The following is a 26,538-nucleotide window of genomic DNA, read 5'->3' on the forward strand; positions in this document are numbered from 1 at the left end:
ATAAGGAGCTAAGGATTCTATCATATTTGCCTTTACAGTTGATGAAAAAGTGCTTGAGGTACTTAAGCATACTCTGCACCACTTATAATTAGTTTGTCTGTAATGCTGTTGTTTCTGATGGGCAGGTGTGCATGCCCCTGGGTCTTCATAGACGTTTCCCAGAGAATAACCTCCAGATGATGGTGCAGTCAGGAGCCAAGGGGTCAACTGTCAACACCATGCAGGTAAACCTACACCCAGTACCGTTACTAGAGTTCCATACTGTGTATTAACAGCTGGGAGTGTATTACAAGTCACATATACTCCTAATGGGTTAGTAATGTTTCCACTTCATTCATTAAAGTTACTAAAAAGTTGTACTACTTTTGAAAAATGTTTCCACGAGAGTCTTCGTGTTACATCATGAAGCAGTTAAAGTCACTTAATCACATGACGATCTTGAGATCTATGTCATTGTAAATTTAACTTTTTGTAATCTTGTTGCATCCTAGTTCATATTGCATTTTAGTAGAATTATTTGCACTTACTGTAAAACTACATGTGACAGGATGGACCGAGGTTTGAGACTCAGAGACAGTTTTAAAGTTCAAAAATAAAGTTTTTAATTCACAAAAATCCAAAATAAACAGGCACAAGGGCCAAACAAAAAGGTTTTAAACATAAAATAAACACAAAACAAAAAGCAAAACTTACAAAATAAAGCTTCCAGGCTGGGCGTTGCCTTCACTGGTCAAAAAAACCACAGCACACACAAACACACTTCTTCTCTTCTAGAACTCTCCTTCAACTCTCTCCCCAGCCAGGGCCTCTCCCCTGGCTTTTATTCCCTGTGGCTGGAGCCCAATGAATCAATAATTGCTAATTAGTCAATTAGGGCTCCAGCCACATTCTCACATGTTTTCCTGGCAGGGAGGAATTTTAACCCCCTCCCTGCCAGTCCCAACATTGATCATAAAGACGGGGCAGTACCCCGTCACACTACACTATTTAAATATTAAGCTTGCATTGTAACCCTTTACTGACCTGTAGCACTTGTAAGTCGCTTTGGATAAAGGCGTATGCCAAATAAATAAATAATTGATAAAGTGTTTGATAGAACAGTCCATCTTTTTTGTGTATAACAGTAATTAAACAAATTAAATAAATAAATAAATGGTTATCTTTCTGGTGATAGGTCATTCACACAGTTCATCCCCTGTGCTGTAATGGCATATGTTTGTCTCTGGTTTGTCGTGTGATTTTAGATTTCCTGCCTGCTGGGACAGATTGAATTGGAAGGCCGCAGACCCCCACTTATGCCTTCTGGGAAATCCCTGCCCTGCTTCCAGCCTTATGACATTTCCCCCCGATCAGGGGGGTTTGTGTCGGGCAGGTTCCTCACAGGCATCAAACCACCTGTAAGTAAGAAGCAGCCGTCTGCACTCTTTCTTACAGCCAGTTTATATTTATTGACAATCTGTTGTGCTGTTTTAGGTGTGAGGTTTTGTTTTTTCTTCTTGTGTTCCAGGAGTTCTTTTTCCATTGCATGGCTGGTAGAGAAGGCCTGGTAGATACCGCTGTTAAAACCAGTCGCTCGGGTTACCTGCAAAGGTAGGTTTTGCTTTAGTCTTACAACATTCCTGTGCATGTAAAACTCATGTTACCCCAGGGATGGATGTGTGAACGGTGATCATTTTGGGTATTTGCAGCAATGGCCTGCAGCCTTCACTGTTTTGGATCTAGAGGTTCAGAACTTTCCTGTGCGTGTAACACTACTTTTTGTTTTTTGTTCTTGGGTACTGATAATGAAAATCAGTTTTACAGATGTAGAATGTGGAGATAAGGTCACTTGGTCACTTTGTAGGTGATGTTAGGAAAACTATTCACTGCACTGTGATACTGGAATGTGCCGAGTTCATTGGATTCCTGTAGTTCACCTCTTATCCTGTATTCCCTGGCAGGTGCATCATCAAGCACTTGGAGGGTCTGGTGGTGCAGTACGACCTGAGTGTGCGGGACAGCGATGGCAGTGTGGTCCAGTTCCTCTATGGGGAGGACGGACTGGATGTCCCCAAGACGCAGTTCCTACAGCCCAGCCAGTTCCCATTCATAATGGACAACTACGAGGTGAGAGACAGCTTTGCACAATGCAGTAGAGCAGCAGTCATAGAAAAACGGTCTAACTGTGGACAATATCACTGTCCCATGACAACCTATTCAGTGCTCTGTGTGCCGAATGTGTGCTATTGAAGGTTTATTCTCTTTGTGCAGCAAATCATTACATTATTATTATTTTTTATTATTATTATTATTTTTAATTTGCTGCAAGATATCATTTACTTCTTTCGGGTTATGAAATGAGTTTCGGTGTTTGTGGTGTTTTATTGTTTTTAATTTATTCATAGGTAATCAAGAAATCAAAACATTTAGACGAGGTCTTGGCTAAAATGGAACCTGAAGTTGCACATAAGCACTTTAAAGCCATTAAGAAATGGAAAGCCAAACAAAAGAGTCCCTCTCCACGGAACGGAGCCTTCCTGCTGTACTCTGAGAAGAAAATGGCGTCGATCAAGAAACTCAATCTCCCAGAGGGGCTTGTAAGCGGCAGAGACCCCGCCTCACAGCAGGTACTGCGCGTTGTAATTAGGGATCAAGACAGCTTCAGTGAGTGCCACAATTCCCTGCAGTTGCAAGTGGTACTTGAAACGTCACACTAAGATAGCAGTTAACAGATTTACCCCCCAAAAATCTTAACTTATTAGGTTTTGTGGGCCACTGCGGTATTAAAGGTAAAAGCCGTGGCTTAAATTAGCTTTTTCTTCCCTCATTGGCATAGCACCATCTACACAAGTCCCTTATTGACTCTACTTGTGTGTTCTGGTATAGAATGCAAGTCGTGCTGATGATGTTGTTTTATATAATAGTGCTCTAAGAGTAACAGGATCAATTCTACAAATATTCAGTCTACAAATATTTAGTTTGTGTTAGAAATGTACAGCTTTATTTTATCATGCCTGTGTAAGAAACTTTAACTTGCGAAACCTTGCTCCGCTGTTGTCTAGCAGTTAAAATAATATATACACCAGAAAAAAGGGGATGACTTTAGCCGTAGATGAATTCACATAATCCCATGTGTTGTAGTCTTTAAGTGATGCCTCCCCCACACTCTCCCTGCAGTTGCTGGAGACATGGTACTCGATGGATGAGAAGAGCCAGCACAAATACATCAAGAAGGCCTCTCGCTGCCCTGACCCCTGTCTGGCGGTCCATCGGCCAGACGTTTCCTTTGGCTCGGTTTCCGAAACCTTCGATGCCATTGTGGAGAAGTACATGGCAAACTATGATCCCAGGCAAAGCAACAGCTACGGCAACGAAGAACTGTCTTTGGACCGGTACGTAGTCTGATCAAAATACTAAATTCTAATCCATACCGTTTTTAGGAATAAAATCATTTTAATGATAAAAAAAATATATATATATAGCAAAGAACTAATCGGAACAATAATTTTAAATTAATTATAGTTGTTTTATTTCTCTCTGAAGGTTTTCCTGAGCAACTTGCTCTAAAATAGTGCCCTTGTTCTATTTTTTTTTAACTTGGTTTTGATTGTCTCAGAAAAAGGAAGTTATTTCACATTCTGATTTGTGTAACATTTGTAGCATTAAGCATCTACTGATGAGTCCATTGAGACGAATGACTTTGCTCTTAACCCTTTGCGGTCCTTGGTCCCCAGGTTGCAGACGCTGCTTCATCTGAAGTGGCAGAGGGCACTGTGTGACCCTGGGGAGGCTGTGGGGCTGTTGGCGGCTCAGAGTATAGGGGAGCCCTCAACTCAGATGACCCTCAACACATTTCACTTTGCCGGCAGAGGAGAGATGAACGTCACGCTTGGTATCCCCAGGTACCATAGCAGTTATTCACTTTTATATTTTCGATTGTTGGATTTGCTTTAGTTTCTGGGTGATGTCATGCGAGCACTTCCCTGTGTGCAGGAAAGCAAGGCTCGCTAGAAAGATAGAAACTGGATGCATAACGTTTATCAATTACAGTTGTAATTAATAAACCAGGGGTTCTTGAAAAAATTGAATGTTGACTGCTTGTACTTTTCTTCTGTGAATTATCATTTTTTTGTGTTTTTTATGCTCCCTCGTGTTAAAGGTTGCGTGAAATCCTGATGGTTGCAAGTTCTAACATCAAGACACCGATGATAAGTGTTCCAGTACTAAACACTACGAAAGCGCTGAAGAGGGTGAAAAAGCTGAAGAAGAAACTGACCAAGGTGTGCCTTTCAGAGGTCTGTATTTAACCGTCTTCAATCACACTTTTTAAATCCTGGGTTTGTGTTTGGGTGTGAGGCATGTATCTTAGAACATTGTTCCTGATGCCTTTTCTCAAGACTGGATAAAGTCTTCAGTAACTTTTAACTGACAGGTACAGTATACAAATAATAATAATAAAGAAATGTCCATGATAATTATATCCTAGTACTGACTGCTGACAATAGATAAAGGTTGAGTTATTTTTTACCCTCTTCGTCAGGTCTTACACAAAGTCGATGTTGAAGAGTCATTCAGAGTTGAGGGGAGGCTGACCAAGTTCCGTGTCTATCAGCTCACTTTTCACTTCCTGCCCCACGAGCTCTATGAGAAGGAGAAGTGCCTGACCCCGGAGCAGATTCTGCATTACATGGAGTCCAGGTACACAAGGCTCTTTCAGTGTGTTTCTGTCCCCTTAAAACACATAGCTGAAATCTGTCAATTCTGGTAGCGTACCAAAAAACAAAGGGAGAACAGCTTGAGGAATCCACTCCTTACAGTGATCTCATGTGATTGAGGTTTGTAATTGGAGGGAAAGCATCCATGACACCATTACTGGCCTTGAGCAATACAGAGGGAGGGGGAGGCCCATAAATGTGTTTTATCCCGGTGTTCTATCGCAGGACTGCAGTGACTTACAAAAGCACAGTACCAGTTCAATGACTGACACCACTGCAAAAAAATAACAAATAACAATTATAACACTTGTAGCTATGTATTCTACTGCAATTAGGCCTCCTACCCCCATTAGATGTGACTGGAGCTGAGGTAATATTCTGTAACTGTAAGAGCTTTGGGTGAAGCATTTTGAACCCAGCTTCCTGTGTAGAGGTGATGATGAGGACTCATCCTGCTTGTCACCAGAGGGTGAGGTAATTGCTGTTGTTTTCCCAAGTAGCTTTTGACAGTAAGTGATAAGAGAAAGCTTAAGTATTAAGTTGGCCTCGCCTTTAAATAGCTGTTCTTTGTTTTGAAAGTAGTTTTCATGTTTAAACCCAAGGTTCTTTAAGATCCTGCTGGACGCAATCAAGAGGAAGAGCTCAAAACTGTCCTCTTTCAAAGCTGTGAACACTCGGAAGGCGACACAGAAAGATTTGGACCGTGATTCTGGGGAATCTCAAGAAAAACAGGTGAGGCTGGATGAAGCCAACTCTTCTGTCTGGGCCCTGCTGTGGGTTGTTGCAGTATATACTGTATGTGCGTGTTCGTGTGGAAATCACTTTGTGTGCAGATGTAGTTTTTATCTATAGCCTACCCTTATAGGTTTATCTTGTTCTTTCTTATTTTTTTATTCTTTCTTTCGATCGGTTCTTCATGATTTCATTCTCTTTCTTTCTTCGTTATTTCTCTTTCTTCATTATTTCATTCTTAACCTCTCCCTATGTGTATGTGTCTGGGATTGCCCCTGTGCTGTGCTGTGCAGGATGACGGTGATGAGGTTCAAGACGATGGGAAGATCGTCGACGCAGAGGCAGACGAGGGAGACGCAGACGCCTCGGATGCCAAACGGAAAGAGAAGCAGGAAGAGGAGGTAAACCTGCGCAAACAGAGCAGAAATCCTCTGAAAAAGAGCAGTTTGTACAGATATTCAGGCCATTTGTTGTACCAAATCAAAGGGACTATTGTAACTGAATGACTTTTAAAATGCTTGGATCACACTGACTTCAATTTTGAACCCAAGAACTGTGTTTCCAGTTCCTTGCTTAACCGGTCCGTGTTGCTGCTTGCAGGTTGATTATGAGAGTGAGGAGGGAGAAGAGAAGGAGGAGGATGATGCAGTAGAGGACTCTTCCTCTCCGGGGCAGCAGGACGAGCAGGAAGAAGACCATGAGGATGAGCAGGGGGCTTCTGTCCCTCCTACTAGACGGACCACGCGGAACAACGGGTCAGGCGACCTGAGAGTGAAAGCAGTGCTGGGGTCCAGCAGTGCCATTGAGGGCTACAGCTACGACACACAACACAGTCTGTGGTGTGAGGTAAGCTACGGGAGCAGGCTACCATTTGCTTAAATTTATAGAGAGAATATGACTAACTGAACTGGCTGGTACAGTACTTCTGAGTTTAGTTTAAATGTTCAATGAATGACCTGAATTTTTAGTAGTAGTATTCATGTTTTGATGCAAATATAGTTAGAACACAAGAACATAAGAAAGTTTTCAAAGGAGAGGAGGCCATCAGCCCATCTTGCTCATTTGGTTGTTAGTAGCTTATTGATCCCAGAATCTCATCAAGCAGCTTCTTGAAGGATCCCAGGGTGTCAGCTTCAACAACATTACTGGGGAATTAGACTAAACTGCCATGGTAATTGTGTTGTTTTGTAATGGGGTGCTTCATAAAATACAATGAAAAAAATTAAATGAAACAATTTCATTAAGGACTTTTGCTAGTTTCTTTTGTATACAATTGATTTTACATTGAAGAATGTAAATGACTGTATATGTTGGTGTACACAAAAAATAACAGCAACAAGACCCTTCCTCATTGAATTAAGTTTGGCCTTAAAGTTAGGTTATTGGCTTTTATAGGGTGTCTGGTTGGAGTATTTCCAAATGGTATTTTGCAAACCTAATTATTAGGCTATGTAGACTGATGACTCTAAAAATATTAACGCAAGATGTTGGGCTTGCATTTTATTATATAAAAATAACTGCTTACACAGGTAATATTAAAAATACACATGGATGCCATCTTTGTAGGAATTGATTCCAAACAGCCTCTGTAAAGACAACCTGTTGCGACGCTAACTTTGATTGACACACAGAGCAGCCAATACAAATCCAGCATTTGATCATTGCTCTGTAGTACAGCTCCAGGTGAGCCTCCCTACCCAATTTAACCCATTATAATCCTCAGAGGCAAAGACAAATAAAAAAAAAAAAAAGACAAAATGCTTCAAGTCTAATGTGGGGAAAAATACTCCACTGTGATGTTTTTAAAATGTATATATTGATGCACAACAATAATGTAACCTTAAATACCCTGCTTATTAAACTGATTTATTAACTGTATATCTTATTTAGCAGGCGAGTAAATATTGCTTGATTGTGGAATGTTTTGTTATATGTTGCAGATTACTCTGAAGCTCCCAGTTATGAAGATGCACTTTGACTTGACCTCCCTCGTGGTGTCTGTGGCTCGCAGTGCAGTGGTGCACGAGACTAAAGGCATCACCCGCTGCTTGCTCAACGATGCGACCACCAAGACCGGAGAGAAGGAGCTCATGCTGATCACTGAAGGAATAAACCTGGCCGAGCTGTTCAAATACACAGAGGTGAGTGTGATACTGCAGGGCACTCGGAGCTGGCGGGATCATCTTACTCGCCAACGCTTAGGCATGCAATGCAATCCTGTTTTTTACTGGTGAGGTTGCACTGATAAACTGTACAAGTATATGAGTTGGTATCAGGGATTTTAAAAGTGGTTTCTGAGTCTCCTTGTTTTCATAAAATGTTAATTAGAAAAATTTTAAATAAGTGTACGTTATTGATTTATATATATATATATATATATATATATATATATATATATATATATATATATACAGTGCATTGCAAAAGTATTCAGACCCCTGACCAATTCTCTCATATTACTGAATTACAAATGGTATATTGAAATTTCATTCTGTTTTGATATTTTATTTTAAAACACTGAAACTCGAAATCAATTATTGTAAGGTGACATTGGTTTTATGTTGGGAAATATTTTTAAGAAAAATAAAAAACTGAAATCTCTTGCTTGCATAAGTATTCAACACCTGTGCTGTGGAAGCTCCCAGTTTACACCGATGAAAGAAATTGCCCTAACGAGGACACAATTACCTTACCATTGGCCTCCACCTGTGAACCATTTGCGGTCCATTGTCGGACCTGGTCCGACATTGCAATTATTCCTATCCGGTCCATTGTCGGACCCTGACCAACATCATCAAAAAAACGCAAAAAATGGGTTTCTAGTCGTTTTTTCTCCAGAAAAAGCCGAGAAAACCATTCAACGGCCGAGTGGGAGCGACAGGAGCCGAGACAAGCCGATTAAAAAAAAAAAAAAAAAAAAAACTAAAAAAGGCGTATCTCATGAATAGTCATACTTGCCATTGGCATCCCATATGGGCGGTCATAAGGAAACAAGCTGGATGTTACTGTATCAGCGCACAGAGACTATCACGGACATTTGCTTTTTTGAGATGTTATAGTAATAAAATAGACTTGGATTGCATTATTGAGGAGTTTGGTGATAAAACGAGTGATCACGAGATGATTGATCGGTATGTACGACTATTATTATTATTATTATTATTTATTTCTTAGCATATGTGAAAGCGATAGCGAACGAAAGGGTGGGGCGGGGCTAGAGATGCCTAGTGAGAGCTTTGTTGATATGCAGGGCCTTTTAAACCCATTTGACTGTGAAAAAAAAATACTTTTAAACAGCGCGTCTAAAATTTAACTGCGCGTGTGAAAATAAATTGGACCTGACGTGCACTTAATAAATGGACTGCAAAGGGTTAAAGTTGCTGTCACATTTTCTGGATAAAAACCCCACTGTTGGATCATTGGTCAGGCTGTGAATCTGAAGGAAAATGAAGACCAAAGAGCATTCTACAGAAGTTAGAGATAAAGTAATACAAATGCATAGATTAGGGAAAGGGTACAAAATAATGTCCAAGTGTTTGGATATCCCAGTGAGCACAGGAGGCTGTGTGGTCCAGTGGTTAAAGAAAAGGGCTTGTAACTAGGAGGTCCCCGGTTCAAATTCCACCTCAGCCACTGACTCATTGTGTGACCCTGAGCAAGTCACTTAACCTCCTTGTGCTCTGTCTTTTGGGCAAGACGTAATTGTAAGTGACCCTGCAGCTGATGCATAGTTCATACACCCCAGTCTCTGTAAGTCGCCTTGGATAAAGGTGTCTGCTAAATAAACAAATAATAATAATAACAGTTGGATCAATAATCAGGAAGTGGAAGCTGCATCACACCACCCAGGCACTGCCAAGAAAAGGCTGTCCCTCAAAACTCAGCGCTCAAACAAGAAGGAGACATGTGAGAAGAAGTCACAGAGAGGCCAATAAACTCTTTGAAGGAGCTACAGAGTTCAGTGGCTGGGAGTGGAGTAATGGTGCACCAGTCAACCATATCAAGAACTCTGCATAACAATGGCCTGTATGGAAGGGTGGCAAGAAAGAAGCCGTTACTCAAAAAGTACCATCTGAAAGCACGTCTGGAGTTTGTCAGAAAGCATGAGAGTGACCCAGCTGCGATGTGGGAAAAGGTGTTGTGGTCAGATGAGACCAAAATGGAGCTTTTTGGCCAAAACTCAAAGCGCTATGTGTGGCGCAAACACTGCCCATGCCTCAAGACACACTGTCCCTACAGTGAAGTATGGTGGTGGCAGCATCATGCTGTGGGGATGCTTCTCATCAGCAGGGACTGGGCATCTTGTTAAAATTGAAGGAAGAATGGATGGAGCAAAATACAGGGAAATACTGCAAGAGAACCTGCTTCAGTCCGCTAAAAAACCGAAGCTTGGGAGGAAATTCACCTTTCAGCAGGACAATGATCCCAAGCACAAGGCCAAAGCAACATTGGAGTGGCTCAAGAACAAAAAGGTGAATGTCCTACAGTGGCCCAGTCAAAGTCCTGATCTCAATCCCATTGAGAATCTGTGGCACTATTTGAAAATTGCGGTCCACAAGCGTCGTCCAACCAACCTGAACAACCTGGAAAAAATCTGCCAAGAAGAATGGGCCAAAATCACTCCGACACTGTGTGCAAAGCTGGTACATACTTACCCCAAAAGACTTAAAGCTGTTATTGCAGCGAAAGGTGGCTCTACCAAATATTAATGTGTGGGGGTTGAATACTTATGCAAGCAAGATATTTCAGTTTTTTATTTTTTTTTAAAATATTTCCCAACATAAAACCAATGTCACCTTACAATAATTGATTTTGAGTTTCAGTGTTTTAAAATAAAATATCAAACAGAACGAAATTTCAATGTACCATTTGTAATTCAGTAATATGAGAGAATTGGTCAGGGGTCTGAATACTTTTGCAAGGCACTGTATGTATGTGTGTATATATATATATATATATATATATATATATATATGTATTTATATATATATAATCTATTTATCGAGATATAGATATATATTATTAATTTTGTTCTTTTTAAGTGCTTTTTTAAATAAGTTGGTGTCTGGATGAATTGAAAGATCATCCATAACTTCAAACAGATAAATGTTTTGGCAAGTGTACACTAAGTTTCCTATAGTTTTAAGGAGAGAGGATTAAAGCTGTAACCAAAACTTAGCAGAAAGGTGCAGCTTGTTTTGAATTAACATTTGTTTGCTACCCTCACATTTGATCAGATTTTGGACCTGAAACGGCTGTACTCCAACGACATCCACGCCATCGCTGGCACATACGGAATCGAGGTAGCACTCAGGGTCATTGAGAAGGAGATCAAGGATGTGTTTGCGGTATACGGTGAGTCCAGGTTTAAAATGAATGGCTGTTTTCAGTTAGTTACCTTCCCATCGGTATAAGGCTGCCACCTCTGTTTTGTTTGTTACAAATGACTGTTTAGAAAATACACACACACTATAAACAAATATATATTTATTTATATTTGTGTTGTGAATGACATTGATCATTAAGCTGCCCAGTCTTGTTTAGCTTCAAAGACTGTCTGTTGTGGTGGTTTCTCTTTACATGTTATACACCGCACTGATAAGGAAACTGTTTCGCTTTTGACAAAGAAAGTTGAGAAGCTTTATTAAGAGGCTTTATTAAGTTTTTTAAAAGCGTCAACATAGTTAACCGTAGTCAGGTTTTCAAGCGCAGCACAGAGACTAGGTCTTAAGGACACAGTTGTAAATTGAGACACTGCTGAGTTACTGAGGATCTTTTTAGAGTTGACTAGAAGATGTTCTTCATGAAGTTTAATGGGAACTGAAGCTGTGTGTGGTAGCAGTAACTTCTGTGCACTAACATTCTGCCACACCCCCTCTGCTTTTCAGGTATTGAAGTGGATCCCCGCCACCTGTCCTTGGTGGCTGACTACATGTGTTTTGAAGGCGTATACAAACCCCTCAGTCGAATCGGGATACAGTCCAGCTCTTCTCCGCTGCAGCAGATGACATTTGAAACTAGCTATAAATTCCTCAAGCAAGCGACTATGCTGGGTAAGGGCAGTTCTACTCTCAAAAGATTTCCACAGCAGTTGACATGTTGTACTGCCACAGTGTACCAGCAGATGGGGCAGTTAGCATGTGTGAAAAGTGATGCAGATTTTAATGCTGCCTCCCTAAACCTTTCAGGGGGCCACCTTTTCATTCTTTTGCTTGTTTGTTTGTTTGTTTGTTTGTTTGTTTTTTATGTAGTAATGTTAATAAGTGGGTCAATAAATCACCTTCCAGGAAACCATAACTGGTTATTACAGAGTTAAAGAGCAGCAATATTAAGATCCTTCACCCCTAAAGTCATTAACACCTAGGGCCATATTTTCAAAGCATTTGATAGATACACCCCGGGAAATTACGCAATTACGCGCCTGTGTAATTTTACACATAAAACGTATCACCATGCAGAGGCGCATAATATTAAATAATATTGCCGTTAACAGAGAAGGATAGATCAACATGTTGGATCACACTGAAGATAAAGGGAATATTGATCGAAGGTCCCACGTTGCAAATATATCAGCAAAAGAGAGAGTAAAAGATTTTCTTTGTTTTGCTTTGTACACTGTGAAGGTGGCACCCGGTGCGATCCAGAGCGCTCTGCCGCCAGGGGAAATGAAGTCAGACAGCTGACCGTCTTCCTAATTTGAAAACATTAGCTTTCAGATACATAAATGCAGTAACAAATACAGCTGATGCTGAGCGCAGCAACTCACTGTATAATCTTGTCCTGTCCGATCGGAGGCGTTTGCTTTCAGAAGACGTACTGAAAAAGCTGGTGCTCCTTTATTCAATCTTGTTAAAAAAAAAAATGCCATTGTTTTCTACTTAGTTTTTTTTATTATTACTTATGCTAGTATTTTGATATCCATTATGAGAGAAGAACCCAATACAACTGCACAATACTTTTGTTATTTGCACACACTTGTACAGAGATACTGCATAATATTGCATAATTTAATTAAAGTTAAGTTAATTGGCCCAATTAAACAATTAGAACAGGGTTGGAACAAATATGATTGGAAGTGGACAACTTTGGACACCCCTGATGTAAATAATACAAAGGTGAGAAGCAACATGCTTTAGTGATTCAAAGGCCATGAACAGTAGTGATTAAGTTGTTTGGTTCTAGTTTCTAAAACCAGCAGCTTTTTTTCTCCTTTCAAAAAAATAAATAAATAATATATATATATATATATATATATATATATATAATATATATATATTTGTATATAGCATTAAATATTCCCATCGCTTCCTTCATCAAAGTATGCTGTGTATGTTTGCTGTAATTGATGATAATTTTGGGTGACTCCTAAGCCTGTTGTGATTTAACCCTTTGCAGTCCATTTATTAAGTGCGCGTCAGGCGCGTCAGGCGCGTCAGGTCCAATTTATTTTCACACGCGCAGTTAATTTTAGACGCGCTGTTTAAAATGTATTTTTTTCCACAGTCAAACAGGTTTAAATGGCCCTGCATATCAACAAAGCACTCACTAGGCTTCTCCAGCCCCGCCACACCCTTTCTTTCGCCATCGCTTTCATCTATGTAAGAAATATATAATAATAAAAATAATAGTCGTACATACCGATCAATCATCTCCGGATCACTCGTTTTATCACCAAACTCCTCAATATTGCGATCAATGTCATTATTTTATTACTATAACATCTGAAAAAAGCTCTGCAAATGTCCATGATAGTCTCTGTGCGCTGACGCACTCAGCCAGCTTGTTTACTATGACCGCCCCGTTATCTGATACCAGGGCCATGTATGACTATTCATGTGATACGCCTTTTTTTTTTGTTTGTTTTGTTTTTTTCCCCCGACTTGTTTCGGCTCCTGTCGCTCCCACTCGGCAATTGAATGGTTTTCTCGGCTTTTTCCGGAGAAAAAACGACTAGAAACCCGTTTTTTGCGTTGCTATAATGATGTCGGACCCAGTCCGACAAAGGACCTGAGAGGAATAATTGCAATGTCGGCCCCAGTCCGACAATGGACCGCAAAGGGTTAACTAAATCAAGTTTGCATTACAAGAAGCCTCGTTCAGCTGTTAGAGAGGAGTTGTAGTTTCATCTAAAAGAATATTTATGAATGGTCTTAAAAAATACTTTACCTAAAACAGTCCTTATAATGTTGTGAACATGATCCAAAATGTATATGCGTGTAGTGTCAGAAAAACACACCTTACCATAAATACCACGTTAGTATAAGTTTGATATAACGGTTAAAAATACATTGTGCTTTTTGGATATTATTGAAACAACTCCAGTCATTGCTTGTTAAGATCCATTGAAAATACATTTTCATTTTGATTGTGTCAAATAAAAAACAAACAAACAAACAAACAAAAACCTTGAAATGAGCCTGTCAGCCACTGTGTCACATAATATATAATGATAGAAGAATATATATGTAATGTATTTAGGGTGAATTTTAAACCTTTTTATTTCTCTTCTGTATTACAAGAGTGCAGCAGAGTAGCCTACAATTTCAGCAGCTGTTTAAAACTGGAAGGGTGTTTCAAGATGCATCCTGAATTTTTAAATAATATTCAACAGTGAAAAGTCTAGGTTCGTCCTAGCACTACACATTTTTATGGTGCTATGTAAGAAAGTTTGAATCAAGGAAGAGGTTATCCAGAGCTTTTGCTCTGTTAGTTAACCAGTATATTTGCAGGTTTTCAGCAGTAAACAAACGAATCAAAAGATGGCGGCCCAGTTTTAAAAAATGCGTAACACTGCATATTCCTTTGTTCCTACAGGAGCCCATGATCAGCTGAAGTCTCCATCTGCGTGCCTGGTGGTTGGGAAGGTGGTTAAAGGAGGCACTGGTCTGTTTGACTTGAAGCAGCCTCTTCAGTAGCACTGGACCTGAGGAGTACAGTGCCAGGATATGAACACTGTTGAACTGTATAGGCCCTTTATTTAACATGGATTGTCAAACTCAAATGACACTGCACCCAAATACCTATTGAAGTTCCCAACCACACATTGTGTATGATTTCACTTCAATGTGTTACTGTGGGCACACACTGGACTACCTAATGTTAACTTACTGTAGGTAGCTAAGGTAACGCCTGTGAACCTGGCTGACTAGTTAACGATCCTGTATCCCAGCTTGCTTTTGCATATGCTCATTTCAGTGGGACATTTTATTTATTTGTTTTTTTAAATTTTATTTTGTTATGTTTCATTTAATGAGGATATACAGCGGCTGCAATTGACTCCATCAGCAAGTTAGTCAATCTGTTTCAGTTGCTTCTTTGTTTATATTGGACAAATGTACAATTTTAATAATATATATTTTTTAAATATATAGATATTTAGAAACAAGGATAACCAGAAATAACCTTTTAAAATGTAGAGCTTTGTTTTTTTGTTTTACTCCAAGACACACACACACACACACTTTGATTATATGCCATGGCCCACATGAAAAAGCATCTCAAGAGAAGAGTGTTCTTACTATTGGTTGCAGGAACTTTCATTTCATTGGTTCCTTGTTCCCGGGGGCGGGATTTGTAGGAATGGGGTCTTTTTGAGCTGCAGCGGCTGAGGAGGCAACATGTCCTGTATGAAGTTACTCACCCAGACCTGAATTATGTATGAAGACATGTATTTCTGTGTTTAGTTGCTCTGCCTCACTGTGAGCTGTACAGCTTGCTGGTTCATGTTCCTGGTTCATTGGTTTAGTGTAATTCTGAAACGGACTCAGTTACTTTCCTATTACTATTCTGATGGTTTCTATTTGTATTGTAAGGGTCTCGCTCAAGCTTAAAATGTTTGCAGTGAATTATAAAATGTTGTAAACATTCTACTTTGTGTTTTTTTCATTATAAATACAGTACTTCTTTTTTGCTATGGCATGCATAAAACTTCATATTTTGTTAAGGGCAGATAACATGGTATGTCTTATGAAAATGTGTTCTCAGACACATACAGTTCCGTGAAAAAGTATTTGCCCCCTGTCTGATTCTCTGCATTTTTGCACATTTTTCACATTGTATTTGGTCAGATTTTTTTGTGGGTTGTAGTAGTATATAGAAGTAGTCTGAGAGAAAAAATGACACCAAAGTTTGGTGCTTTTTTCATTTGTTTGGTGTGCAAGGTAATCAAACATGCAACCTTCAGGTGTGAAAAATTATTGCCCTCCCTACTGAACTCAACCCAATTAAAGGGATAATTGGGGTCAGCTGTTTGAGTACTTTGGTTAACAACCAGGCCTGATTTGGGCCAGCCCTGCCCAATATAAATCTGACTAACTTTGGCCCTTACCATCAGAGTGAAGTTGTCAGCACACAGGTTCTAGAGCAGGGGTGGGCAATCCTGGTCCTGGAGGGCCGGTGTCCCTCCTGGCTTTTGTTCCAGGAACAAAAGCCAGGAGGGACACCGGCCCTCCAGGACCAGGATTGCCCACCCCTGTTCTAGAGGCACATCATGCCACGAACAAAAGAAATTCCTGAAGACCGCCGGAAAAAAGTTATTGATGCCTATCAGTCTGGAAAGGGTTACAAAGCCATTTCTAAGGCTCTTGGGCGCCAGCGAACCACAGTCAGAGCCATATTGTCCAAATGGAGAAAGTCTGAGACAGTGAATCTTCCCAGGAGTGGCCATCCTGCCAAAATCGCTTCAAGAGCAAGGCGTAAAATCATCCAGGAAGTCACAAAGAACCCTAGAACAACTTCCAGGGATCTGCAGGCCACTCGCCTCGGCTAAGGTCAGTGTTCATGACTCCACCATCAGAAAGACACTGGGCAAAAATGGGATTCATGGCAGAGTAGCAAGGCGGAAACCATTGCTCACTAAGAAGAACATGAATGCTCATCTCAAGTTTGCCAAAAAGCACCTGGATGATCCTCAAGAGTTCTGGAACAATGTTCTATGGACAGATGAGTCAAAAGTGGAACTTTTTGGCCGACATGGGCCCCGTTGTGTCTGGTGAAAACCAAATCCTGCATTCCACAGTAAGAACCTCATACCAGCGGTGAAGCATGGTGGTGGTAGTGTCATGGTTTGGGGATGCTTTGCTGCATCAGGACCTGGACACCTTGCCATCACTGACGGAACCATGAATTCTGCTCTGTATCAGAGAATTCTACAGGAGAGTGTCAGGCCATCCGTCCGTGAGCTGAAGCTAAAGAGCAGCTGGGTCATACAGCAAGACAATGATCCGAAACACACAAGCAAGTCTACATCAGAATGGTTGAAGAACAAAAATTTAAAGTTTTGGAATGGCCTAGTCAAAGTCCAGACCTAAACCCCATTGAGATGTTGGGGCAGGACCTAAAACAAGCAGTTCATGCTCGAAATCCCACAAATGTCAGAGTTGAAGCAGTTCTGCATGGAGGAGTGGGCCAGAATTCCTCCACGGCGCTGTGAGAGACTAATAAATAACTACAGGAAGCGTTTTGGTTGCAGTTATTGCTGCTAAAGGTGGCATAACCAGTTATTGAGTCTAAGGGGGCAATTACTTTTTCACACAGAGGCATTGGGTGTTGCATAACTTTAATAAATAAATTTAAATATGTATCATTTTTGGTTATTTGTTCACTTAGGGTCCTTTTTATCTAATATTAGGATTGTGGCTGAAGATCTGATAACATTCAGTGTCAAAAATATGCAAAAATGCAGAAAATCAGACGGGGCAAATACTTTTTCACGGCACTGTATATACCATATTACTTTGAATTTAACGCTGCAGCGTTTATTTTAAATTGTTAAACGGCTGCGGCACTTAATTGAGGGCGGTGTTTATCAGAAATACTGTGGTTTTTGAACGGTGCAGTATTTTATTACATGATTTAAGGCATTTTAGAAGCGCCGCTGTGAGAGCCTCTGGTCTGCAGCAATATACTCTTGTGTGGTTTTGGGGCTTGAATACAGTACATTTACTGACAGTTAACGAGAACCTATTAGGTGGGAGTTGAGAGGTCAGGGAGTACTGTACCTGCGAATCAGAAGTGTGTATTGGTTGCTATGGGGCGGGACAAGAAGAGGAGAGAGAACGGTAGTTGAGTGTGATGCAGTTATTTTTCTTAAAACATATTACCTCTGAATATCGGTTTGATTTCTGTTAAAACTAAAATATATCCTACTCAGTTATTTTTTTTTCTCTCACTAATTTACGTGCTTGTTTGTAATTTCTCTGTAAGAGAAACCAAAACCAATTCTTCTCATAGATAGTAAGCAAGTTTTTTTTTTTTTTTGTACATGACTTGAGTAAAATTACAGTTGAATAAAAAACTAACCCCCCTACAAGAAGATACCTTCAGCCAGCTTTCGGATAGCGCTTAGAGTGACTAGCAAAGCTCTTAATTTCCTCTGAGTTTAAGTTTTCACCAGGTAAACAGACAGCCCTTGTTTTATCCCCTGCTGTGTTGGCATTGAACTCTGCTGGGGAAATAAATAAATAACGTGAAGGACTGCTGTGCTGTAAGCAGTTCATCTTAGGTTGTCTTTCGGGACTACCATAAAATAAAATGTGCTTACTAAGGTGTGTGTACATTAGTTTGTATTACATGCTGGATTGAGGCTGCAGTCTCTTGGGGGTGTCACATGCACTTAGCCAGAGTTGCGCTTTTCTTTATTTTTTGAGCAGGGGTAGAAAAAAAATACCTTTACGTTTCTTTATTGAGAGTGGCATTTATTCGAGGGCTGCCTCTATAAAAAGCATCTGAGTGAGGCGTTAATTCGAAGTAATACGGTGTGTGTATCTCTCAATTTAATTCAATTCAATTCAATTCAATGGTGCTTTATTGGCATGACTTACAATAGCAGGTGTTGCCAAAGCAATTATACAATACATTATTATTATTATTATTATTATTATTATTATTATTATTATTATTATTATTATTATTATTATTATTATTTATTTCTTAGCAGACGCCCTTATCCAGGGCGACTTACAATCGTAAGCAAATACATTTCAAGTGTTACAATACAAGTAATACAATAAGAGCAATACATAGCCGTACTCATCATACTTCAAGGCGTCCAGCAAGGTCTTGATGCTGTTGTAATCCTCTTTGAGGTGCACCGAGTGAGCCAGGGGAAGAGACGGGTACTTGTTACCATTATGGAGCAGCACGGCTTTGAGACTCCTGGATGATCTGTCAATGAAGGACAGTATAACGAGAACATGATGGGAGACTACATTTGGGGGCTGATTCGTGAAAGTGATTTACAGTATAATCATAAATCTCGAAAAACTACTCACTTCTAAATCTTTTGTAGTCATTTTTGTATTACTTTAGTATAAATACATGTTAATTTGGATTCATATGTTGTTTTTTTCTGACTTTATGTGAACGAAAAGACACAAATTCGCCCGTTTTCTCATTGGAAATAGGTAAATTTCAAAATATCACTGTCCTGGTCACAAAAGCAAAGTTTGTGGGGAATAATACCCATTTTCTATACTTTTGAGGCATAAGCAATTAGGAAATAACACTTACTACCCAGGAACCAAAAAAAAAAAAAAAAAATTGTTACACGGTGTAATAAACAAACAATTACCACTATGAATATTATGATAGTATGTTGCTTAAAGCAAAATAACACAATATATCCATAATAAAGTTGAGTTCTTATCTATAAACAGTAACACGTTTAAAGCTTGGGACTCGCTGTCTTGGTGTTGTTTACATTATCGTCAGCATATTTTAAGTGATTGGAAGCTGAAATTACGTTTTTTAAACACATTTTTCTTATACCAATACAGTATTGGTGAGCAATAATCGGTTCGTTTGAAAACCAGGCTTTAATCAGTGATAGGTGCACAGGCGGGTGATTCCGTGAGCGCTCCGGGGCGCAAGCACCAAAGGGGAAATAAAGTACCGCACAGTGCAGATACTTATTATTATTATTATTATTATTATTATTATTATTATTATTATTATTATTATTATTTATTAACAGACGCCCTTATCCAGGGCGACTTACAATTGTTACAAGATATCACATTATACATTATACATTATTTCACATAGATACTTCACCTGTTCTGTTAAATTATAGTGTGGATGCTTCACAAGCAGAACTGTTATTGCAGGGTTTAAAATATAAAATCCATTTATACAAAGTCTCCCAGCTTTCTTGAAAAGATCTGTGTTTCCCTCGTTTTTCTTTTGTGTTTGTTATGCTCTCATTATCTAAACCTATAGATACAGCGTCCGTCAGTTCTGTCAGATTCTACTGTACTTGCTGAAGCGGGTTTCTCCCACTGCTAATTAAAATAAATAAATAAATGAAAAAGCTACCTAGCTAACAATTTCATCCCGAGGGCTGCAGTGAAACGTACTGTCTTTAAATTGGGACTTTAGTGAAGACTGCATGTGTACGTGAGTACATTATGTAAGACAGTAATTCATAGTCAGCCAGCAATTTTGTAAATAGGTGTACAATGAAAGAAACATTTTATTTGTGTCATCGGTATCAATTTCAGGTGGAGCTTCATGGTCGGCAAGGTGACTCAGCTGAGATCATTTTCCCCTCTGTCATCCCGTCTGGTGTTGTCAGTGTCATTTTCTCAGCACACAGTACAGTATAGTCGCTCCGTAACGAGGTGGAAACAGGTGATTGGTCGATCCGTAGGTGCTTTGTTAAAACAAAATGTAAATCTAAATTTATAACGGTGTTTATTTTTTTAGCAAAATAAAATCTATGCCTATTTTTAGGGACCCCAACTGTTTTTATTAATTCCAATTTAGGCATTTCACATAAGGACTAGCAAGTTCACATCTTTGGACTAGTAGCACACAGTGGCGGAGCAATAGCAGGTGCAGCAGGTGTAACTGCACACGGGTCCGCACTCAGAGGGCCCCGGAGGGGTTCAAACGTTTTTATTTATTTATTTATTTATTTATTTATTTATTTATTTATTATTTAACAATGATAATATCCTTCGCATTTATATTTGCACATGTTACACATTTAACTGTAGCTGCCGGTGTGCGGTGCCAGTAATTCAGATTGTATCCTCCCTCATTTCAACAGGTATCGCTATTGTAATTATCGTAACATTTTCCCCCGGAGGCTGGTACGAGGCACGTCCTCATGGAAGGTTTTGGGGTTAAGCACAGGCATTTGCAGTTATATTCTGCGTGCACGATTCATCCTGTAGTTTAGACGGAAGCTGCTGGGTGCTGCGGCGGGCACCAAAATAAACTACAGCAAATCAACATGCCTGAATTTCTGATTTAAATAATAATAATAATAATAATAATAATAATAATAATAATAATAATAATAATAATAATAATAAATGGTTTCCTATGTGAGACAATTTCTGCAAATGTCTGTGTAGAATTGTGTATTCTGTAATAAGTTCTGTGATCTCAGAGTTGGGGAATCCTGGTAGGGTTAATGATTAAAGTAGTGTTGGATGTAAAGATGTAGGCAAAATAAAGTGGGTGAGTAGAAAACGTTCTTATTACGCACTGTTTCATACATGCTAACATTCAGGTAATTAAATATAGTTCAATATTGAACACTTGATTTGGTATGTTTGATGTCTATAAATAAGGGTTAAATTAAAGTTTGGGGAGGGTGTGCCAACAATAATGTCCTGGGGCCCATCTTCCTCTTCCTCCGCCACTGGTATCACAATATTGTTAGTTTCTATTCCTGTAACACCATGTTTAGCCTATGGATGATCTCACTCAGCGGTAACATGTGCTTAGAGAAAATAATGGTTCCCAGTATAGAGCCTTGGGTAAGGCAGCATTTACATCTAAAATAACAATAATACACAGCTAATCTGCACTTAACAGTAGATCATTCACCGCTGATGGGCGCAGTCTCTGTACTGAAACCCGACTGAAACTTTCCCAGCACTTTGTTACCCTCAGGAAATGAATTCAGCTGGTTTGCTGTTGCTTTTTATAGAACCGTAGCTACAAATGGCAAATTTGAAATAGGTCTGTAATTGTTTAAAGCAGAGGCTCCAAAACTCTTTGTTTTTATCCGAGGCCCACCTGTTCATCTGCTTTAAGCACTGCGGCCCACTATAGCATCCTTGGGAAAATGTCAAATTAAAAACATTTGATATGTTTAAATCTGTAACATTATAAATAAACTTAATCTAACTGTCCTTTATTTATTTGAATAAACATTGTGAAAGATGCAAATCACACAGAATATGCACTGAGTGAAAATACTTTTTTTTTTTAAAACACTTTCATTTTAGTCAATAAAATAGATTGCAAAAACTAAACAGACGTTTTTATCAAACCTTTACATTAGGTAACTTTGTATAATTGAACATTTTAGAAATGCAGTTATTTTTCTTGGTCATCAAACAAGAAAGAAGTGCGTGTCTGTTATTATTCCCATTCATAAACACCTGAACAGGAATCACTTGAGTAAAACCAGTACAACATGCACAGAAACATAACTCTTAAATCCTAATTTCTGAACACTGTGTGACCAGCAGTTACCTCTCACGCTGAACTGTCATGCACAAAAAAGACGAATGCAGAAGGAAACAAGAGCCTTGCATAATTTAGTTATTTCGCCACTACTCTGTACAACCAAATACGACTTGCAAAATCACGTTTAGTTGGATTGCAACATCTCCCCCCCCCCCCCCCCCCCCCCCCAAAAAAATAAAAAATTCGCGGAGCTCAGCTGCGCCACTTAACCAAAAGAAAACTTATGAAAACAAATCCACCTGCAGAAAAATTTGAATCGGTCAAAAAACTTTTTATTTTATTATTATTATTTTCCAACAAAACATATTCTAGCTTTATTTTAAGACGACTGTGAACGAGCCAGTAATCAATAAAATAGCAGTATATCCAAACATTTTAAGAAATAATTTACCGGTATGTAACAAGATTTATCAGTTTAATTAATAACTTGATTTAGTTAATATTGAATCATACATCAAAGTACTCAATATTTAAAATGTTAATAGCTAATTAGTCACAAAAAAAGTATTCACCATAGGCATCAATTGAATTTTTAAATGAATGTTATCAAGTACAAAAGTTAGCATAAAAAAGTTTCTACAAAAGAAGAACCCCATTCCAGCACCTCAAAACTGAGCCCACGGTTCAAATGCATTCAAACTCCTGTAGCTGTTTGGTTTTGTCTCCCTTTATCTGCGCTCAATAAATTAGTGTCACAAAGGTCACTGACACAAAGGTAAACTCAGTGACATACAAGGGGGTGAGGGAAATCTTTTTCTCTTTATAGTAAAAAGGTTGTGACATTCATCAGAATCAGGCACTTCGTCTGTTTATTTAGTTTGAATAAGTTAAAAAATGCCTTTTTTATTTTTTGGTGACTATTGACATGCGAGTCTCAAAGAAAATATACTGCCACTCGACTGTCAATAGAAAAAATGGTATTGACACCGACTGTTCTACTGACATCCTGTATATAAAAATATTCTATTTTTATTTGTTTGGCATTATACCTTATGGCATTATTATTGTTATTATTATTATTATTATTATTATTATTATTATTATTATTATTATTATTATTATTATTAGAGTGTTCAAACCAGTTAAGATTTCAAAGTTATCCTATAGCTCCGCCTTTCATCACCAGCTCCCGCTTACTCTGCGGTCTGAGAATAAGGCGGTTGAATGTTCTACTCCTACTGTGCTGTGTTTAAATATTTATTTATTATTTTTAATTTGTTCCAAGTTGGCAGTGCTGTGAAATTCAGGACTGTGTTCTGTTATCATTTCTTAAACCAAATCTACTAGCATTAGCAGCAGTGTGGAGTAGTGGTTAGGGCTCTGGACTCTTGACCGGAGGGTTGTGGGTTCAATCCCCAGTGGGGGACACTGCTGTTGTACCCTTGAGCAAGGTACTTTACCTAGATTGCTCCAGTAAAAACCCAACTGTATAAATGGGTAATTGTATGTAAAATAATGTGATATCTGTATAATGTGAAATAATGTATAAGGTGATATCTTGTAACAATTGTAAGTTGTCCTGGATAAGGGCATCTGCTAAGAAATTAATAATAATACTGTTCACCCAAATTTTTATAAAATAAGTTAAAATTAGCAAGTGTGGGAGAAATGTGTGTGTGGCTGTGTTTGCACAGCCACAGATGTAACTAGTTTATTTAATTTAATTGACTACCTGTTAATTTGTTTTAGTTTAATTAGTATCACCTGCCTACAATTTAGGAGGCAGGTATTTAAACAGGGCAAACGGTTTGATCAAGGCAGTCCCCAGTCTGTGTGAGGAGAGAGGCTGGTACAGTGAAGAAAACCTGTGTGGTTTCATAAAGGTTGCATGGAAACCTTTGTATCTGTGTGTTTGAAGAATTGTTTGTAATCCGTAAATGGCTTAGCCATTCGATTTTAACACCTGAAAACAGGGAGTTTACTTAGCGCTCCAAAACAGTTAGGTTTTGTTTTGTTTTTGTTCATTTGTCTTTTATTCGTGTAATTAATCAAAATTTGCACGCAAGTTCTTTCAAATCTTCAAATCTTGTGTCTGGGTCTACATAAAAAAGGGCTACGAACCTAAAAATAAGTAAAATCCTTTACACAAGCTAATAAGTTTTAAAGAGTGATGCCCTTTCTGATGTTTTAATATTGCTAGATGAACCTTTCATATTTTCATATTTTTTCTACACTATAAAAATAGACAATGGTATTAGAGCTTAGAACTAACGGCCATGTTTGAGATGTAAATGGTTAAGACTACATAGGAACACCAAACATACTACAGTAGATTTTAAAACTAGGCCTGTTTACACTAGTTTGAGATCTAAAAACTACAGAAAGGGGGGGGGGGGGGGAGATGTAGATATTTGAAAATAGCAGGTGAATAACAAAAACCAAAAATTGAGGTTTGAGTATTACAAAATAAATAAATATCCAACTATGTTAAAACATAACATTTTATGTGGTGTATAATGCAGATGACTTTTGAATTGGACTATTTTCTATCTACATTTACTGCCACAAGGGTGTCTTTAGAATGCCTGCCCTATTTTTTTGGGACTGTTGATTGAAAAGCACCAGTCCATACATTTCCCAGTATCTACAGTATGTTACAGTAAAAGTCCAAATCTGGTCAATCTTAAATGTCAACATTTACCAAATAAGGTGGCAAATGTCCAAAATTATGAAGAAAGATTGCTTTTCAGACATTTAACGGTTAATTTTATGATTTATTGGTGAATGCAGGTATATCATTGAAGAATGTATTTATTTGCGCCACACATAGCGCTTTGAGTTTTGGCCAAAAAGCTCTATCTTGGTCTCATCTGACCACAAAACCTTTTCCCACATTGCAGCTGGGTCACTCTCATGCTTTCTGACAAACTCCAGACGTGCTTTCAGATGGTACTTTTTGAGTAACGGCTTCTTTCTTGCCACCCTCCCATACAGGCCAGTGTTATGCAGAGCTCTTGATATGGTTGACTGGTGCACCATTACTCCACTCCCAGCCACTGAACTCTGTAGGTCCTTCAAAGTGATTGTTGGCCTCTCTGTGGCTTCTCTCACAAGTCTCCTTCTTGTTTGAGCGCTGAGTTTTGAGGGACGGCCTTTTCTTGGCAGTGCCTGGGTGGTGTGATGCAGCTTCTACTTCCTGATTGATCCAACTGTGCTCACTGGGATATCCAAACACTTGGATATTATTTTGTACCCTTTCCCTAATCTATGCATTTGTATTACTTTATCTCTAACTTCTGTAGAATGCTCTTTGGTCTTCATTTTCCTTCAGATTCACAGCCTGACCAATGATCCTTCAACAGTGGGGTTTTTATCTAGAAAACGTGACAGCAACTTTAATGGTTCACAGGTGGAGGCCAATGGTAAGGTAATTGTGTCCTCGTTAGGGCAATTTCTTTCATTGGTGTAAACTGGGAGCTTCCACAACACAGGGGTTGAATACTTATGCAAGCAAGAGATTTCAGTTTTTTATTTTTCTTAAAAATATTTCCCAACATAAAACCAATGTCACCTTACAATAATTGATTTTGAGTTTCAGTGTTTTAAAATAAAATATCAAACAGAAAGAAATTTCAATGTACCATTTGTAATTCAGTAATATGAGAGAATTGGTCAGGGGTCTGAATACTTTTGCATGGCACTGTATATTTAATTACTTGTTGCAGCATGGTACTCTTGTGGCTCTTGGAGTTACAAAGGACTCCATGCCTCACAATGCGCGAAAGTAATAATGGCACTTGGTTATTCTTGAGATTTACTGGTGTAGTGTTATTTTCAGGAACGCTGTAAAAATTGGTAAGCTGCGCACTGCGCTTGCTCACACATGCTTAAACAACTTCCACCAAGAATGCAGGGAAGCGCCCATTCAAATCCGGTACGTTATGCTGTTTTCGGGCTTTTACATATTTTTTAATTCAATGTATCATATTTTCCAGTCTTTTACATTGTTGTTAATGTCATTTATCATATTTTTCTCACCATTAAGAAAACAGTATGCGAATATTTATGAAACATTGTACATTCTTTTACTCATGCAACTTTGTGGTGAACTTCTCATTTTGCCTTGTTTGTCGTGAATTTCTTTTTCTGTTGCGAAATTGATTGTCTGTATCCAGTTTTAAGTTTGCAAAAAACAAATGTGTAATTAATGGTAAATGTACCTCTTTTTGACAATAGATAAACACCCATCAGATCGCAATTGATTGCATCTGTACCAAAATATGACAGTGTATCACTTTCAGTGTGACAATGTATTGTTTTCTGATGTTTCGTTTTGGTATGTTTCAACTTTGAATTATATTTGATATGATTCCAATTTCGTGTATATATATATATATATATATATATATATATATATATATATATATATATCATAAGGATATAATAAAATTGGGAGTTTAAGCTTAATTTCTGTTTTTGGTTCGAATGCAGCAGCTCATCCCTCAACGGGCTTCAGAGCACCCTCCACAGATAAGAGGATGCGTTCACGGAATCTGACCAATTTAGACAGTGGGTTGGCTAAATTGGTCAGATTCTGCGCAGAATATGCACAGAATGATCTCTGTGAAGGCACCCATTGTGTTCATCCAAGAAGCGCATGTAGTCCATCTATTGGCTTCACGGGATG

General features: G+C 38.7%; 1 protein-coding gene across 1 annotated transcript in view; it reads left to right on the forward strand.

Moving 5' to 3' along the window:
* The window catches only part of polr1a (RNA polymerase I subunit A), a 31,033-nt gene extending 15,738 nt beyond the window's left edge, over positions 1-15,295 (forward strand). Inside the window, exons 19-34 of the mRNA XM_034035939.3 lie at positions 126-224; positions 1,245-1,397; positions 1,508-1,590; positions 1,941-2,106; positions 2,385-2,606; positions 3,157-3,371; positions 3,714-3,881; positions 4,139-4,274; positions 4,520-4,677; positions 5,297-5,426; positions 5,720-5,827; positions 6,027-6,272; positions 7,367-7,567; positions 10,664-10,781; positions 11,315-11,479; positions 14,241-15,295. Coding sequence (XP_033891830.2) covers positions 126-224; positions 1,245-1,397; positions 1,508-1,590; positions 1,941-2,106; positions 2,385-2,606; positions 3,157-3,371; positions 3,714-3,881; positions 4,139-4,274; positions 4,520-4,677; positions 5,297-5,426; positions 5,720-5,827; positions 6,027-6,272; positions 7,367-7,567; positions 10,664-10,781; positions 11,315-11,479; positions 14,241-14,341 — 2,469 coding nt within the window. The 3' untranslated portion in view covers positions 14,342-15,295. The remainder of the gene's footprint in view (positions 1-125; positions 225-1,244; positions 1,398-1,507; positions 1,591-1,940; positions 2,107-2,384; positions 2,607-3,156; positions 3,372-3,713; positions 3,882-4,138; positions 4,275-4,519; positions 4,678-5,296; positions 5,427-5,719; positions 5,828-6,026; positions 6,273-7,366; positions 7,568-10,663; positions 10,782-11,314; positions 11,480-14,240) is intronic.
* The last annotated feature ends 11,243 nt before the right edge of the window (positions 15,296-26,538 follow it).

Source organism: Acipenser ruthenus, chromosome 1 (assembly GCF_902713425.1).
Source record: "Acipenser ruthenus chromosome 1, fAciRut3.2 maternal haplotype, whole genome shotgun sequence".
Classification (NCBI taxonomy): Eukaryota; Metazoa; Chordata; class Actinopteri; order Acipenseriformes; family Acipenseridae; genus Acipenser; species Acipenser ruthenus.